Below are 19,304 nucleotides of genomic sequence, written 5' to 3'. Positions count from 1 at the left end.
GGCTGAGATACGTTTTTTGATGTAGGTTGTCTCCATGTTTACTTTGTCTTTATCCCAGGTACTCCTCTGCCTCACAGCCTTGGCCTTGGTTGGTGTGCTGATGGCCTCTGGCTTCTGTATGAGCCTTGTCCAGATTTGGCCTCTCTCTTTTTCTCATTCTCATACAGGGCTAGGGGTGGGGAGAGGTGAGCAAGATCCCTAGGGTGCAAAATTGAAGGATACCCTGAGAGTGAATGCCAGCCCTGCCCAGCCTCTCCAGTCTTTGTTTACCTACATCTCTGACCTTATGAAAACTGCAAATCAGTTTCTGGTACTCTTCCAGCTATCTCCAGGGCTCAGCCTTGGCTGCATCCACCCTTTCTTCTTTGCCACCCCTAGCGTGCCCAGTTCTGGCTTTCCACTCTTGTCTCAGCATTTCACTGCCAAGCCAGGCGAGACAAGTACACATAAAATGATAATTAAACACATGAGCCAAGAAATCAGGACCACATGAGTGATACAAATCACATGTTCCAAGAGTTTGGAGGAACTGGTCCAGGCCAGCTTTAGATGGATGAGAAGTCGGAAGGAGGCTTTCTGGGCTAAGTGAACAGGGGGAACAATTTGCCAAGAACAAAGAGCTCATCAAAAGTCCTAAGGAGATAAAAAGCTGGAATATATTTGGGATGCTGTCCTGTGGATGTGGCTATGAAGTACAAGGCTGCGATATTACCACCCCAAATTCTTTACCTATGGTAAACAAAACTAGTAAACTGGTAATTCTTTTCTTTTGAGCCTGGAGAGAGCTTCAGAATCCTTCTCAACACAGGACATTAAAGTGAATGGATTAAGCACAGAAGTGTAAACTCATTTGCTACTCCTATTGTAGTCTACCAAGTGTTCACAAGTTTTTGATCAGGAGTCATGATCAAACTATACTATTGTCTTGCTTTCAGTGTCTCCCACTTGTAACCCAATTTCTGATGCTGTTAGCTGTGTCAAACACTGGGCATCATTTAAAGTACTAATAAAACTAGGAATCCTGGATTATAAAAATACAATGATCTAAGGCATCATTGAGTTCATCTCCTCCACTTGTCAACTGGGGGAAACAGAAGCTTGGAAGGAGGAGATTTGTTTATGTAAGTGGAAAACAGATTGACCCTGACTTTGTACCAATTGGCTCTCTTTCTTGGGAAGGGAAAGGGACCTGAGTTCCTGAGATCCAACTATGTGCCTGCCTTTGCCTGTGGAAGCATTTCATACCATATCTTCTTTAAAACCCACAGGCAAGAATTATTCCCATTTAACAACACAAAGCTGTTGACATCCAAAGACAGCCCCCAATCAAAGGCTAATATGGACTGAGCCAGGATCCTAGTCCCCTCCACCAGCCCCTTAGACCCACCTGATTCCTTAGAGTTCTAGGTGGGCACTTTGAGACTTCTCAGACATGGCAACAGGATTTGGTCTTTCTGGGAAGGGCTAGTGGTGAGGGTGACTTGGTTCTGTTCTGAGTATCATCATTCCAATCTGCTTTGAGTTTGTGTCACATTGGAGGATGGGCCCAGCAGATCATCTCTAGTATATCCAGGCACTTGTGAGGTCAGGCCCTTCTCCACAGTGAATTCCTGCTTCCACAGGACAAAGCTGCCTGCTCTCATCCATGTTTAGTTGATGACTTCCCAGGTTTTACAATGCTCATTTAAACTCTAGGTAGGTGAAAAGAACTCTCTTTTTGGAGCAGTCTGCTCTTAAATGTCAGAGCTTTGCTGCAAAACCACTTGAATTTAAAGGAAGTCATTGTATTCAGTAAAATTTGGCCACATTTTATGTTTATGGTTTTTATTAGGGCATCCAGCTGAACTAGTTAGAACCATGTCTCTATAGTCAGTGAAAATTCAGGACATTCAAATCCACTTATTCAAATGACAGTTATTGAATATGTACTAGGTCTCAGGGCTGATGTAGACAGTGGTAAACACATAGACATGGCCCTTGGAGCTTCTAGTCCAGTTCAGGGTTATAGACATTTGTAGAATAAATACATAAATAAAAGTATTTTGAATAAATGTTATTAAGAAATGTTGGTACTAAAGGAATTCAGAGGGTGTATAATTTAGACTTGGATGAGTCAAAGAAGTTAAAATTAGAGAGTGAGGTAACTAGCGAGAGAAGTCATTCCAGGGATGTGGACTAGGAGGTACAAGGGTCAGAGACAGGGCGGAGCATGGTATGGTCAAGAAGCATATTGCCCAGTGCCCACCCAAAGTGACAGGATATGGCCTTGGGCTGATATGCTCCCAGGATCCCCAGTGCCTGTAAGACTCAACACATGCCTGCACCTGAGGGTCCACATCTTGTTAGTTGCTTCCCGTGCCCTGTTCCACATGACCTCTTTTTTAAAATTCTTCTTATTTTGATTTTTTTGGGGTGGGGTACTGGGGATTGAACCCAGGGGTCTTCTACTTCTGAGCTACATCTCCAGTCCTTTTTATACATTTTTATTTTGAAATGGTCTTGCTTAGTAGCTGAGACTGATCCACCCCATGAACCTCCTGTCTCGGCCTTCCAAAAGCTGGGATTACAGGTGTGCACCACCACACCTGGCCTCTGTGTGACCTCTCAGTCTTCATTTCTCTATCGCCTCTTTGGTACCTACCTTCCCTGCCCTCTGTCCTCTTGGCATCCCTACTCCCTGGAGCTCTCAGTGCTGAGCCATCTTTGCCCACCCCTCGCCTTCTGTCCAGAAACACTGCTTCTCTGACAAAGCCCTTCCTGTGCCAGTCCTCCATCAGGCTTGCTGGCTTGGGTCAGTTATGAAATGGGCATTTCATGTGCCAGGATGAATTCCTCATCCCCTGCCCCTCCAAAATTTCCATGGAAGCTTCATGGTGTTGTACTTCACTCAGTCCAAACATCAGTGGTTTCCTTTCCTATCTCTTGTCTACCATCCCAGAGAGGATCTCTGAGGTCAGCTGTGGAAGAGACTTTGGAGATTCCCTCTTGGGACTAGCAGTGGGTCAGTGAAGGCACTCACCACCCAGATTCATCAAGCACAGGCCTTTTCTAGTTGACTTCAGTATCATTAGCAACATTCAGCAATGGCAGGTATGCATGCTGAGACTATGTCTTTTACTCCAAAGACCAGATGCTGCCAAGAACCCAAAATCTGTAACCAAGGCAAATTAAATGCCTTCTCCTCTACATAGATGAGTTCCTTTTCACAGAAGAAAGAGACTGGAGTGACCTCTGTACTAACAAGTGCTGCCAGTCTCTGAGTAGGGAGCCTTTGCACCCCTCTCTGCTGGAAAAGGAGCCTATCCTCTGGGTACTATTTGCTTATGGGTGTTCAGAAGAAGCCAGGCAGCAGCTATTTTAATAATTTGTATACAATAATAATGGACACCTATTGAGGATGTCCAGTGTTCTCAGCACTAACAGCAGGTGCTTCCTGAGGCCATAGCCCTGTATGGCACTCTTGTCATACAACACTCTTAGACAAGAGATTAAATAGCCCAAAGTTACCACTTGGCTGGCACACAATAGTTCCAGGACTGGCTGAGATGTCCTGTCCCCATGTGTGAAGATTCCCTTTCTTCTTTTACTGCCATCCATGTAGTGCCCACACCAAAGCAGATACAGGCTTTATCAGCCACACCACATGGCCACCTCCACTCAGTGGAGTCAAGGTTGGGAGGAAAAAGAACTCACCAAAGATACACAACAGCAAGGAACAGGGGTCAAACACGAGTGAATTTAGTTCTCACTGACTCCAAAGTGTTATTACTAAATGCCACATTCTACTCTTACCCAGCCAGCTTCTCCACTTCTCTTGAAAAACCCATTGTTTGTATCATGTAACACATGTCCAAAGGAGAATTTGATGGAGAGATGAGAGAAAGAGGGAAGGAGATAATTAAATAAGAAGTCACAATAGTACTAGATTAGAGGATGATGAGGTGGGGACCATAGAGCATGATAGGCTCATCTAGTTGAAATGGTTACAGGGAGGAGACAATGAACTGGATACCCAAATGATGAGTTGGGGAAGTGGAGCAGGGTGGACTACATCATCACATGTGCATAAGTAAGAGGAAAACTGAAGGTTAGAAGGAAAAAAAATCAACATGTCAGTAGTATAGAATGTATTGGAAAGCACAAGCATAAGAGGGGGCAAGCCCAGATCTGTGGCTTCTGGAGACAAATGATGTGGAGAAGAGATGTGATCCAGTTCACACCTTCAGAAGATCACTCTGGCTGCAGTGCATAGAGAGATTGGAAGAAGAAGATAAAAGAGATGGGTTGTCTGGAGGTAGTTGCAAAATCTGTTAGAGATCACCAGGGCCTCGACAAGGGAAGCTGCCTCAGGAATGGGAAAAGGGAAGTGAATTCAAGAACTACACAGTGGCTTCATCCTGTTCTAACTATGTCTAAAGGCATGATGAGAAGTGCCACAACCGCCGTCTGAGAAACAGGGTTCATAATAAAAGAGCTTTGGTATGACTCCTGTTCTGTGTTGTGCTGTTGAAAAAGGTCAAGTAATACCCTCTGTTCCAATTGGAAAAAAAGAATAATTACCTTGACTCTTTGTGTTGTCAATAACCTATTCACATGATTCATGGACTTCCATTGAAAAGCTGACTAAGGTGAACTTGAAATCAGCACAATCTCTAGAATGTGTGGGTCCTGGAAAGAAAGGTACACAGCCTGGGGTCTTCAACAGGCCATTTTGTCTTCAATACCAGTGTGGTCTAAGACAAAAGGACATGCTTTAGTCTTATTTCCACTTGGAGATAATGACAACTACCTCTCAGGGTTACTCTGAGGATTCGACTGTAAAATTTGTATAGCAATAGCTACGACAGACCAAATGCTTGTAACATATCAGACAATGAATATAATTACCTTAATCTTCTCAACAATTTTATGAGAGAAGTACTATTATAATTTCTGGAGAGATGAAAAAAAAAAACAAAGTCCAAGTGAGATGCAGTGACTTGTTGAAGGTCACATAGCTACTATGAAGCAGGACTAGGACTTGAGCCCAAGTAGTCTGGTTGGTTGAAAACCCTTTGTTCATAACCATGATGTCTCACTGCACTCACAGTGCAGTGCCTGGCACAGTAGACACCAGTGGGAATGCTTGTTTCCTTTCTATTCACCCTAAATAATATAAGAAACATAAGATAAGCATAGGTAAGTGATACATCAGTAAATCGCCTTCCATCTCCAACAGACCATAAGGACTTATGGGTGCAACCGATACTGATAGAAGAGAATACATTTACTTCTCAGCAAACACAGGCAAATTAAGCTAAACACGAATTGTCTCTGTTTTGGACCAAGTCTTCTTGTTGATAGGCATGTGTTATGCATGTTAAAATTACCCAGGAAATCATCAGGTTGACAGTATGTGGCAAGTTACCACTACTGTCCACCCAAAGATCTTGATTACTTTCCCTCAGAAGCCTCCTTAACAGCTCTGATTTGGTAAGCACCAACCCTTTAGATATTGACTGACTTATTAAGCCTCAATCTTTTTATTTATTCAACAAATGCTTACAAAGTACCTGTTTCTACCTGACTTTGTGTTAGGTGCTAGGGATGAAATATGAATCATATAAGAGGTTCTATCCTCTAAGAACACACAACCAGTGAGTGAAGCTAACCTATCAGCAGGTAAGTTGTGATATACAGAGCCATAGAGTCCTGAGGAGGGAGCAATTGGCTCTTCCTTGAGAAGTGAGCAAAAACCCCACAGTGTAGGGACAAGGTATTAAGAGGTGATTTTTTCCCCCAGTGTATGGAGTTGGGAAGGCATTCTGAATTACAAACAGAATGAGAAAGAGGCATAAAATGGTGTGCACATTCAAGATCATTAAAAGGTCAGAGTGGCAAGTACTTCAGGATACTGCCCATGGACACTCAGAATGGAAGGCCACTTTTCATCTTTCAAAATCAAATTGCATCCAGAATTACCACTGTTGGTGAGAAATCTAATACTCTTTTCTTTGCAGCTTTCTCTCCCTTGGGTCCTATCAGAACTTAAATCCCAGGAAAAATAGAGTAGAAGTGTATCTAACTTTTCTCTGAAATGATCATTAATTCTTATTCAGGCCCATGGGTTCCATTTGAAGATGGATGTCTCTACTAGGAGTCCTTGCTGGTCCTTTTAGGGGACCGTTGTCAAATGTTTTGTTATCTTCCCCTCCACAGGCAAGGAAAATCCAGATCTTTGATTGTCTCTTCTCTTGTTTGGCCTGGTAGGTTTCATGAATAGAGAGAAGAAGGTACAGTAATCCTTTGCAGGTAAACCCACAGCAATGAGAACCAACCCATGAATGAATAACGCCATAACCATGTTCCTATAGGAGTAGAAATCAGATACAGCTCATTCCTTCACAGTGTCTGGGGAGACAAGATGAAGAGAGCTAGATTTCCCCATGTTCCTGTTGAATGATTGCCTGTGGCCTGGTTTATAGATGCAGAGTCTGGTCTGGGCACTGACAAATGACTTCTTGTCTTCCACAGGTATGGCAGTGTGGTGGGAGCGTGGAGGTCCTGCCCTGCTCACGGATTGCCCACATTGAGAGAGCCCACAAGCCCTACACAGAGGACCTCACTGCCCATGTCCGCAGGAATGCCCTCAGGGTGGCTGAAGTCTGGATGGATGAATTTAAAAGCCATGTCTACATGGCATGGAACATACCCCAAGAGGTAGGAAACCTTGGTGGTGCTGGGTTTCTTAGGGGGGTGGTAGGAAAATGAAACAAAACATGAGATGAAATTTTTCTTTCCATTAACCATGCTAGAATAGACTTAACTCCACAACATGCTACATCTAGAAAAGGGACTGACTCTGAGGCCAGAGAGCAGCCAAACCCAAAAAAATAGCCCAGGATTGCATCCTTGCAGCAAGTCTTTATAGGGAAATCACTGAATCTTCTGGATTCTTCTGTGGGTGTTGGATCACAGTATGCTGCACAAGGTGCTGAGGCCTGCTATGAGGGTCCTACCTTATGCAAAAATGTTAAAAAAAATACTTGGAAACTCCTTGGTATCTCCCCAGTGAACATCATAGACCCCCTAGGCTCTTCTGGGGACTAGGTCTGCCATACTCCTGCCCCCAGCAAGCCAATGAATGATGGAGAAGTGTGTGAATGAAGAGAATTGAAAGATGCTGACACTCAGTGTATGCCTTTGGCTCCTCAAGGGGGTAGTTCTTAATAAATAAAGTTGGTGTGAGGAAGTAAACAGACAAGAGGTTGTTCTCAGAATAAAGACCTAGGTGGGGAAGAAGTGAGTCAGTGTATTTACTAAAAAAAAAATCTTTCCAGACTCTTCTATTGACTTCTGTGTCTAGATTCCCTCTACTTCCTCTTAAGCATCTGCAGTGACTCAACACTTCTTCATCTCCCATTGACTTTTGAAATCACATCCAAATATTTCATCAAAACTGGTATTGATAGTCACCATGGGCCCCCTAAATCCTGAATTTAATAGACATTTTAAGCCTTTAATTTACAGGAATCCACCTTTATCCTTGAAGCTTGATAATACCTTGGCTCCGTGATTCCATATTCTTGAATCTCATCTCTCCTTCTTCCTTGTGGGCTCTTTCTATCTCCACTGGTTGCTGAAGTGCTCCCCAGGGAGGCCTGAGTTCATGCCTTTCTTGTCCCTCTTCCATGAGCTTCAGTTGGATTCCCTGGCTCAAGTCTTTCCTCATTCAAACTCCTTCACAGCACCCAAATTATCTTTAAAAAAAATCCAGTGACATGCCATTGCTCTATATAAAATCCTTCAAACAGTTCTCTATTGAGCACAAAGTCAAGCACCAACTACAGTGTTTGACACACACCCAAGGTTCCCACGCCCTTACTTCTGCCTGAATCTCAAGCCTCATTCCCACCACTCTTTGTTTAGAGAATGTGGATTGGGGGAACTGCCCTCAGCCTGTGTATCACACTGTTTCTCACCTCTGTGCTTGCTCATTCTGTTCTCTCTGCATGGAATTCCCCATCCTCTACCTCTTTCCCAGCCCCCACCCCCACCAAATCTTCTCTATCCTGGTAAGCTCAGCTTTGAGGATCCTTCCTCTTTCCAGGAAGCCACCTTCCACTAGGGAAGTGCTGTCCCTTCCATACATGCCTCTATCATGTATAAGAATGTTCTGTTATTTAAAATCTCTTATTTGATTAGTGACTCTCAAATATGGCTGAATATTAAAATCCCTAAGACTCCATCCCTAGAGATTATGATTTAATTGGTTTAGAAAGAGCTCCTGGGATCTGTTTCTGGAAAACTCTTCTGAGGACTCGAATGTCCATCTGGAACTGAGCACCACTGCAATAGACCATGGACATTCTGATCCATATTTGTCCTGTCCATTATGCGTAGCATGTGGCAGTACACATGCTAACACACAGAAGGGATCAACACACAGAAAATCAATTTGTTATCAACACACAGAAATTGGCTTGTAGAAAAGCATCAATATTTTCTCAAGCCATATTCAGGAACTCTAGACCAGCCCCTGTTTCTCCTGCTTAGTACCAGGGATGCTCATATGCTACTCAGATCACATCCTTTCTTTAGGTTTGTTACAAGACATTTTGTGACCATGTGATAGGAGTACTGGCATTGGGGCGAGGGCTAACTTTATTAGTTTTCTGGGGCTGCCAAAACAAATGACCATAAACTTCATATCTTAAAAAATATTCATTCTTCCACAGTTCTGCAAGCCAGAAGTCTAAAATCAAGGGACCAGAAGGGCTCTCCTGCCTCCAGTGACTTTAGGAGATGTCCTTCCTTGCCTCATTCAGCATCTGGTAGCTCCAGCATCCCTTGGCTTGTAGCTGCTTCCTTCTGATCTCTCCACATGGTCCTGTCCATACTGTGTCTCTGTGTACCAAAATCTTCATCTCCATTCTCTTAAAAAGATATCCACCAGTGGATTTAGTGCTTTACATAATCTTGAGATCCCAAATTAATTTATGTCTTCAAGTAAACTGTAAAAGTCACATTCAGAGGTTATGGGTAGAGATAAATTTTGGAGGAAGAAAGCATTTGACCCACTATGCTAAATATTTGACAAAAGAGGAAATGGTGTTTATTGTGTTCTAATAATAGGGATCCAGGTGACCTTCTCTGAGGTAAGCTTATTTCTCAATTTATGATCCCTGCTTTGGGAAAGGATTTCATGCAATTTATTGTAAACTCACAGTGAAGACATGCTGGACCAGGTCTAAACCAGAGATGAAGTCAACTTATAAGCAAGAAGGGGAGGGGTCTTGATATCTAGAAATACATGCTGAGCAAGGGCTGCTCTTGAGCTTTCTAGAGACAAAAGTAGAGATGGTCACCTGATAGATTATATTTCTCATCTTTTATTAGATTATAAAGGGAGAGACAAACTTTACTCTGGTTCTGAATACAGGAAAAAAGGATTCCTATAAGATCCCATAATTTTAGGAAAACAGGCCTTCCCGAGACAGATTCAGACACAGTGTTAACTTGTAGTCATGTGAAGGCAGTCAAAGCACTCAAGGAAAAGGAATGAATAGGTCTGGGCACAGCTTTGTGATATAAGGATGGAGTGCAGAGAAGTGTGAAGGATTAATACTTAACAGATCCCTTGGGGTAGAAGCCGGGGGTAGGTCGCATTGATTATCAGTCACTGTATTCACCACTTTGTAAATATTTTCTAAACTTACTTCAGTGGTGCAGTTCCAGCATCGAGCTAGGCTGCAGCACAGAAATGTCAAACACTCTCCAACCCTAAAGGGCTGGAGTCTAGCAGAGAAAGACTCAGGGAGCACCAGTGGGAAGGCTGGGGCAGGAGCAGGTGGGGTGGCAGACAAATCAACAGAGCATTAGCAAAAAGAATTGGGACGATGGGTCCTTGCTGAAATGGGCTGCAGAATCTGGAACTTATACCTTTGGGATATTTGCAGATTCAGATTTTTATGCTACCTGAACCCTGATTGGTGAAAATAGATATATTTCTTCTATATAGAAATTTTACTTACTCAAGTGCTCCTGAAACTTGTTCTGATCACATCCAGATAAATACAACTGGTTGTGTGTGTGTGTGTGTGTGTGTGTGTGTGTGTGTGTGTGTGTGTGATTTTCATCAAACATCTCAAACTTAAGTTCTGTTAATGTCCTGATCTACCCAATTCCAGTGATTTGGTCTCTGGAGTCACTTCAACAGGTGGGCTCACACAGGCATCATGTGACCATAGTATGGAAGAAAGCTTTTTACCTATATTTCTCTGCCTCCAGTCTGGTTATAATCTTATAAAACGCCACTCTCCCTAGTTGGTCCTGGGCTTCAACTTCAGGATGATACCCTCCGAGATATCCCTGATCTTCATCTGATCCCTGGCTAAGGAACATTTTCTGCTCCTGTGTATCAAATCCTCTGCCACCAGTCTTTTTAACCACTTCTGTGCCCTACCCAGCAGCCGAGATGCAGGCCCAGGAATCCTAGTGCTCCCCATCCCTCTCTGGGACCACAAGAAGTATGAGGATGTTCCTGTCCCTCTCACTAATGAACACATTCATGTCTTCATGGCTGCTCTCATGGCTGCACTGTGAGGCAGCTTGGACACCTCCTCTGCAATGCATCTGGGGGGTGAGAAACACAAGTATACCCTGCAGTACGAACCCCCACACTGCTTAAGGAGTCTGTTTCTATCTCAAGGATTTGGTCTTGGGAGGCAGAAGGGCAGTATCTTCCACATATGTAACATAAGGAGAAAATCACAAGCCCTAGACTGAGGGTGATCAGCTTCAAATATCAGCTTTATAGTTTACTAGCTGTGGAGCTTTGGGCAAGTTACTGTATGTTATTGAAGCTCTCTTTGCCTCAACTCCTTATCTATAAATAAGGATTATATGGTGCTACTTTATAGCTTTAAATGGGATGCTATTCATTAATGTAAGTATAAATACATACAAATATATAAGCATGTCTTCTACAGAACGGGGCTGGTACACCAGAACTGTTATGTAACCTTAGCAGTTATGATTCTCCGGGATAGTATTAGAATTCACGTTTTTCATTTTCAGATCTTTCCTCTTCCCTCTCCCTCTGACCCACAACTCAGAATCTCTACTCTTATCTCTTGAGGTAGAGAAAATCCTTACTTCACTGTATTCTTCCATTTCTTTTCTTAGACTGTACCTTTTTATATTTAAAAATATAAGGATTCAGCATCGTGACTTCCAGTGGCTTTTGATGACAGTCCCCATTGATACCTACATCATGTTTCAGAGTTCAAATAGGGCAGGTTATAGGGTTAAGGTATGTGTGGGGAATGCTTGCATTGACTTCTTACATGGTCCCTTCACCAAAATGTCTCTGAGATTCTCAGTTGGGGGGTGCCAGGTCATCCTCAGGTGAGGTTTGGGGAGAAGCTGCAACCTGGTGGTAGCCACATCTCTGCCTCTGCTTCCTGATGCAGGACTCAGGGATTGACATCGGGGACATCACTGCAAGGAAGGCACTCCGGAAACAGCTGCAGTGCAAGACCTTCCGGTGGTACCTGGTCAGCGTGTACCCAGAGATGAGGATGTATTCAGACATCATCGCCTATGGGGTGGTAAGGAGCCAGCTTTATTGAGGTTTTATTTAGATGCAGAAAGAAAGGAAGACCAGAAACAGGCACAAGAGAATAAGGGGAAGGGAGGGGACATGCCCCTTGACCACTATGTGGAAACTCTGACAGACCTGGGGACTTGAGGCTGGTTTCTAGATCTGCAAGACCTTCACGTTAACAGCCAGAACCTCTCCATTTCCTTGAGAGAGGTACTTGTCTCTTCTTTATGGTCCTAAGCAATTCACTTTTAGCCCCACACCTGCATATTCTATTTTATAAAACACATAAAGAGACATCTTAAGATTGCAAAGTAACATAACTAGCACTGCTGTTCTCCTAGCTGGGTTGCCTGAGGTTCTGCTGACCACACTGTAAGCTGTGCCACCCAGGGCTGATACTTCCACTCCTACAGAACCTCCTTGTAAGGATCTCTGAGAAACAGAATCTTCTTGAGTTTGCTATATTTTGAGGGACATATGGTTGTGCTTTTTGACAGAGAATTTCTTCCCATTGGGAAACATGGAGAGGCAGGGGCAGAATGTAGGGTGGGGAGTTAGATACACCTGGTTCAGATCTTGACTGCTTCCCAGGCAAGAGTCTTTATGCCTGTGGGCCTCAGTTTCTTCATATGCTAAATTGGATAAATTAATACTGTCCTTAAAGGATAGAAGCAAGTCTGAGATATATAAATGTATTTTCTAAGGTTAAAATATTTTGAACATGATAAACTCTTATGCTTCCACTATTCCCAGGATCCTATAACTCTTAAGATATTTTCAGTGGTATCCCATTAATTTTTAGATATCTCACCTGGTATTTGCTGACTTATAGTCTGAAGATACATGAGAATTTTTTCTCTATGACATAGAGTTCAACCCTTGAGAATATTCTATAATGATACTTATATTCATGTTACAGATGGGAAAACAGAAAAGCAAAAATGATTTTCCCATGTTTACATAATAATAATAATAATCTACACTGATGATCAACAGTGAAGCTGAGTTTAAAACATCAGCTTTTCTAACTTTGGAATATTTCTTCTCAGAACTTTTCTGATTATCCCAGTTTGAAAACTTGATGGAAGAGCCAAGGCCTCTTCTTTGATTTTCTGTGGTCACTGCTGAGTTCAAGGCCTGCCTCGGTAGGATTGGAATATTCAGAGCATTTGCCTGGGAGTGGGAAATGTTTTTACTGAAGGATTGGATCCAGTGTTCTCTCTGTGTCTCCTAATGTCGGTAGCCTAGGATTCAGAAGTACTCAGAACTGTGCCCCCAGAACTGACTCCCTGCCAAGGTCTGTGTTGTGCAGGAGGCCAGACTGTAGGAGAGAGTCGAATCCTCCCTTGAGAGTGCCCATGCATAATCAGCATGTCCTAGGAGAACTGCCCAATGGCCTCTTGCCTCTCATCATCTTAGGCTGGTGAAATCTGGAGGTCAGAAAATGCCTGGGCTGGTGCTGTCCATTGTTAACTGAGGTTCAGATCCTGCTATCTCCATGAAAACACTTTTCATTACAAGGCATTCATCAGTCCCCTCTACCTCACCGGAAGTACCCAAGAACAAAGCCCTACAGAGCCCACAGTCTACTCCATAGCACAAAGTGTGTGCTGCTCAGCTATGGTGGGTCCCAGTCCCAAGAGGATAGTGATGCTCCAGAGAAACTATTGGCTCTAAAGCTCCATGAGTCAAGTCCAGCTTCTGGCCTGATGTTTCTAGTAAGCTACTGGCTGTAGCAGAACAGAATTCAGTGAGTACCCAGAGAGGCAGAGCAAGGCAATAGCAGTGGAGATGTGTGCATGTGGTTACTGCACTTCTGGGTCTTGACCAATGGGATTCTCATGGTCCTAGCAAAAGTGTGTCATCTTACATACATATACAGCAGCTTTGTCATGTATCTCTTGACACTAGGCCACTTACTATTTGGCTGACCAAATAGTAAGTGGATGTACAGGGCTATAACATAGATCTGTCCAAGTCCACAGCTCAGACTGTTTTCACTTTGTCATGTTGAAAGGTGTTTGCTCATCACTCCAAAGCCCTGAGCTGTGCTAGCCATCCCTGTGGCCTGCAGAGGAGATCTCTGAGCCCCTGCATATGCATCTACCACCCACTGTGTAGGATGCAGCTGGCCTTTCCTTCCTCCAGCTCCTCCACAACAATGTTAGTGTCTTGGCTCTATGTGAACAGAGACATGGTTGTTTGTCAATGAACCCTTAATGGTCATAATAGGGTAAAGATGGGCAAAGTGGATGCAGCCATGCATTTGCCTGATGGAAGGAGTTGTGTTGCTTTGTCCAAGACCACATAACTGGATCCAGGATTCCATCCCAAACTGACCCTCCCCACCACTTCATCACACACCTACTTAATAGGGGAAGAGATGACAAAGAGCCTAAGAGGACTTTATAAGGAGACATCCACCTTGTCGCTAGAAGTCAGCTTTAAGAACTCAGGGAGAAGCCAAGCCTAACAGCAGAGCTCCTTGGGCCTTTCTCTTTGCCTTACCAGTTATCAGGTCTTCCTAGTGGCTTAGAGTGCTTGGCATTAGATGTAACACCTGCTTCTCACTTAGCTGTAGGTAAATCCAAATAGAAGCCCTCCTCCCACAAAAGCAAGCCTAGGAGTGGGTACATTATAAAGGACTACTGCCTAGATGCTTCTGGGGCTCCTGCCTGGGAAGAAAGTACACATTCATCAGCACTTCTTTAGAATTTTTAAACTGTAAATGTGGGAATTGGGCTGCTATAATGCAATAGAGGAAAGTATCTGACCTCTACTCCTTGCCCCCTGTGAAGAATGGGGTTTGCACAGAGCACACATGGGTCTCTGTTCTGTTTCATACCCCTTATTGGATTCATACAACTCTTCACAAGACACCAGGACTACAAAATTCAGCTGCTTTCTGTCCCTAGCCTTCCTTTAGAAAGATGACCCATCTGTGATCCATTACCTCTATCTGTGTAGAGTGTAGTCTCCAGTCCCCTGTTCTAAACAGAGAACTTTATGTTGCAAAGAGCAGTCAGGCCAGCTCAGGTTAAGGTGGATGGGATGAAGGCATGACAGCTCTATGAGTATAGGAACTGAAGTATGGTTGGACAGGGGCACACACGCTGGGGACCACCAAAGCTATGGCAGGGGCAAGATGTCTCTCTTGCCTCCAATTCTATCTTTGTGTTTTATCTCATCCTTGATCACAACTGGTTTTCTCTCCTTATCAATTGCCCAAAGGATTACCCTTAATCTCAATAGCCCCACAGTTCTAGTGGCTGTCATCCACTGACCACAGTCTCTGGTTCTTATTTAGATGCCCATCTGGGTAAGATAATGAGGAGATGGTTAAGTTCCAAAGAGACAGGAGAGGAGAAAGAAGGAGAGACACAGAATGACTTGTTCATTATAAATTGTGTGTAGGTGCCAACTGAGTAGTCAACTATGGCTGGTGAACAGGGCCATGTGGACTATGGGCTGCCCTTCCTAAGTTCTGAGAGAAGGCTTAGCCACAAGGGAACGCTGAATGTGGGCTTTCTAGACATGTTCTATTGATTGCCAATGTCTTGGGTCCATGATCCTGTAAGTGAAGATAAAAGATACATCTGTCTTCTGCTCCCACCCCCACCCCGTTCTCCCAGTGGACCTGTCTTCCTTGCCTGATCTGCAGGAGGCAGAGAAGGCCTGGGGCCAGAGGACCTCCCACCTTGAAAACAGCTGATCTGCTGCCCACTTCCCCCACCTCTTAAGAGCAGAGATGTCTCTCAGGGCCCCTTGAAGGTCATTGTGTCCCCATGAAGAAGTGGAGGAAGTGAAGGTTCTAGCACCATCTTGTGAGTGCATGCATATGTAATTCTTATCTATACTCAGAGATCTCAGCTCCCCAGAGCCAGCCTGTTGTTCCTGCTATTTCATAAGATATGAATGGAGGCCAATCTCCCCTTGCACATTTATGCAAAATAAAAGCTGGTGACTGCTGATTCCTTATTATTCAAGTGTAGTGTTCAAAGGCACTTGGGTTGATGAAGAAGATGAGCCTGCCTCAGGGAATGCTTGTTTCTCCTGAGTTAATACATTTGTCTTCTTCTTTCTTCTCTTTGGTGTGACCGTCTCTCCTCTGATGTTCAGCTACAGAATTCCCTGAAGACTGATTTGTGTCTTGATCAGGGGCCAGATACAGAGAATGTTCCCATCATGTACATCTGCCATGGGATGACACCACAGGTGAGTCCTCCAAGAGAGCCCATGCCAAAGGGTGTGCACTTGAGTGTCTGGTGTGGGGAAGAATAGCTAAATTCTTCTGTGGCTGCTCCAGGATTAGAGGCCTCTGGTTTTCCTCAGGAAGCGTTCCTATGATCCTTAGGGGATAGTCATCCCTTTTTGCTTGGAAGGAGGCTGGAAGAGTGGATAATAGAGAGCAATAATCCTCTGGATGGGGAGGAGGAAGGGAGTAAATTTCAAAGAGGAATTCCTGCCTCATTTTGTTGAGGCTATAAGTAAATCACAATCCTAGTCTGGCAGCCTAACCTTTCTCTAGCAGGAGGCATTTCAAGGTTTCCCCAAACTCCTTAATATGTCTAAGTCCCTCCAGAGTTTCAGATTTTCAGACTCTGCCCTAGAACAGGTCATAGCTGAAGTAAAATTTATAGCTATGAGACTCCTCTCTACTGCCTATGACCCACTCCTGGTAGAGAATAAAGGGCAGCTACCAGGAAAATAATTCATCCTTAAATTCCTCATTCTAAATCTAGGCTTCAGACACAAAAAATGACACAGGCAAAAGAGATAGCTCATTCAATAACATACAGTCATTGGCCAGTAATGCCATAGAATGATGTTTTCAATTGATAATATTTTATGAGTTCACTTAATTTTAGAACAATGATTTTAAAATAATTTTGTGTATATGTATTTGGGCAAACACAATTTTGTGTTTAAAAGAGTTGTGACCTGCGTAAATACATGACTGACTGAAAAATATCATGACGTGTGTTACTGTGTGTGTGAATGATGAGACTTTCCAGTAATTGTCCATTGTGATCTACCATCTTGTCTTTGTTGTGGGCTACATTGCCAAAATATCATTGGCTGGTTAATCACAGGTTATCAGATCGCACTATATCCCCACCCTTCTAGAGTACCTCTGCCTTTATTATTATAAAATGGTGTGTCATTTTTGATGGGTAAGTATCTTTATATAAACTTTTTAAAAACAAAACTATTATTTACATGTATTAAATCATGATTTACATTATGACATGAGCCTATAATGCACCAATAAAAGCATATTTTGAAATAAATAAGTAAGTAAAGCAAAATTCCAACATACATCAAGCATTTACCTCTTTTGGAGGGAGATAAAAATAATTTATTATATATAATGAGTGCAGCTGCTATTCCTTTTTTTCAAACATGAGTGCTTTCTTGTGTTTGTTTCAACATTTATTGGTGCATTGTAATCATACATTGTAGTAAGGTTGAGTGACAGGAACATACATACACACAGGACTTGGTGTGTTTCCTGGAGAATATTATGCTAAGTGAGATCAGTCAGTCTCAAAAAGTGAAGGGTTGTATGTTTTATCTCATATGAGGAAGCTAGAGAGAAATTGAAAACCAAAAGGGACTACAGATAAAACAGGAGAAATTCCAGTGGCATGATGAAGAGGGCTGAGGGAGGGGAGAGTTGATGAAGGAAACAGTTCAAATAATGCTATCTGTGTACATAGATTTATCAATACCAATCTCTATGTGAACTTATAACGGATGTATAACATATATACAAAAAATAGATAAATTTTAAGTGTACAGCTTAATGAACTTCCACAAAGTAAGCCCACTCATATAACCAGCACCCAAATTTAAAACAATATATAGTATTACCTCAGTTTGAGTTTTACATAAATAGAATTGTATGGCACGTACCTTCTTATGTTGGTTTCTGTATTTGTGAGATGCTTCTATGCTGTTGCATGTATTTGTAACTGACTGATCTGAATTGCTGTGTCTTATCCCATGTTGTGAATATACAATAGTTTACTACTTAGCCTACTGCTAATGGATGCTTGGGCTACTGCCAGTGGAAGTACTATGCATACTGGTTTCTGGTAGAGGCCCTCTTCTGCAGAGGGCCTTCATCTCTTTATGCTCATATGGCAGGGAGAGAGATGGTCTTAGCAAGAACCTGTTTGAAAAAATAATAATAAAAGATTAAAGTATTACCTACCTTGTAGGATTGTTATGAGCATTAAATAAGTGGATGCACTTCAAGCATTTAGACACTGGAGGTTTGCACGGTCATTGCTTACTAAATGTGAGTCGTCATTATTGCAAGATTAGTAAAGAGACTCAAGACTGTCCATGAGCTAAAACAATAGGAGTTGATTAACCTAGAAAACAACAGATTTAAGGGGGCATAAAAACTCCTTCCAAATTTTAAAGACACACATTTTTGCTAAGAATAAGAAAACTTCCTAGTGGTTGCCTTATGTGATAATGACCTCCCCATCCTCTGTGCCCAAGCCAAGGTTGGTGGGCTCCAGGGACCCTAGGAAGGGTTTCTGTGTCACATAGACTTGTAAGCTAAGAAATCGCTGGGGTTTCTCTCATTCTGGAACGGTGAGTTTATAATTCATTAGTTAGCCAGGCGTGGTGGCACACACTTGTAATCCCTGCGCTTGGGATGCAGAGACCGGAGGATGGCGCAGGTTCAAAGTCAGCCGCGCGTGCTGGCTTAGGAGACCCTGTTTCCAAATAAAAATGTAAAAATAGGTCTGGGAGTGTAGCCTGGAGGTAGAAGGGCTTCCAGGAACCCCAGTACCACCAAAAATAAAAAAATTAAAAAAAATTCATTAGTGTGTGTGTGTGTGTGTGTGTGTGTGTGTGTGTGTGTGTGTGGTGTTTCTTTTTCAAATCATTGAGAGTCTGTTATGCCAGACACTGTTCTTGGCCCTGGGAAACAGTGACAAATCAGAAAAAAAAAAAGAAATTATTGCCCTCATGAAGTTTATATCTTAGTGCCAGAGATAGATTCTCAATCCTCAAGGTTCTCAATCCTCAAGTCTTTGTGAAGCCCAAGTGGGAACTTATTTTTCTCATGAGCTTGCTTGTGTTTGAACTTCATGACTTAGATTTCAGCCAGCCATGTCCAGAATGAAGGTGGAAGGAGGATAAAAATGCAGGACCATGGTGTGGGAAGGGGGGAGCAGTTCTTCCTGCCGACCTTGTAAGACGGTTAAGTAAGTACTCATTGCATCCAAAAAAGCAATCATCTGCAGGCATTTTCTGAAAAAGAATGTTAGAGTAAGATGGACAGATTATATACAAAGTGGTTAATGTCCTACAGGGAAATAAAATTATAGCTTTTAGTGTGATCTTCTTTACCCAGGCAGAAATCTATGTGTTAGCATATAACTTCATAGTGTCTGAGCACTAATAAAAAGGTAAATAGCAAAGTCAAACACAGATATGGTTCTCTCAGAAAATTACATGCTCTTAGGTGGGTCTGTTAAACAACGCCCCAGTGTGATATTGAGAAGACAAGCCACCACCACCCTTTCTTTTTGTCTTGTTTTCAGGCTTTAGAAATTGTTACTGCTTTTTTCAGAGTCTGTTGAAGGTTGGGTAACTGAGGTCATTAGTGACTCAGTGACACTGTTGGATTCCGAGTCTGACCACGTGGGCTTCCCATCGCCTTCTAGCCACTAGAACAAAGTACCACGAACTG

At 42.9% G+C, this 19,304-nt stretch overlaps 1 protein-coding gene across 2 annotated transcripts in view; it reads left to right on the top strand.

Annotated features, from left to right (window-relative positions):
- GALNT18 (polypeptide N-acetylgalactosaminyltransferase 18) overlaps nt 1-19,304 on the top strand; it is a gene marked incomplete at both ends in the record, with an annotated part of 326,966 nt that overhangs the window by 269,829 nt on the left and 37,833 nt on the right. Inside the window, 3 exons of one of the 2 annotated variants that reach the window (XM_080707750.1) lie at nt 6,514-6,699; nt 11,454-11,591; nt 15,707-15,802. In XM_080707750.1, coding sequence (XP_080563876.1) covers nt 6,514-6,699; nt 11,454-11,591; nt 15,707-15,802 — 420 coding nt within the window. The remainder of the gene's footprint in view (nt 1-6,513; nt 6,700-11,453; nt 11,592-15,706; nt 15,803-19,304) is intronic. The other variant, XM_080707751.1, reaches the window with a different exon arrangement.

The sequence above is a fragment of the Muscardinus avellanarius genome (assembly GCF_963383645.1).
Source record: "Muscardinus avellanarius genome assembly, chromosome: 1".
Lineage (NCBI taxonomy): Eukaryota > Metazoa > Chordata > Mammalia > Rodentia > Gliridae > Muscardinus > Muscardinus avellanarius.
This window is presented reverse-complemented; position numbering and strand designations above follow the sequence as displayed.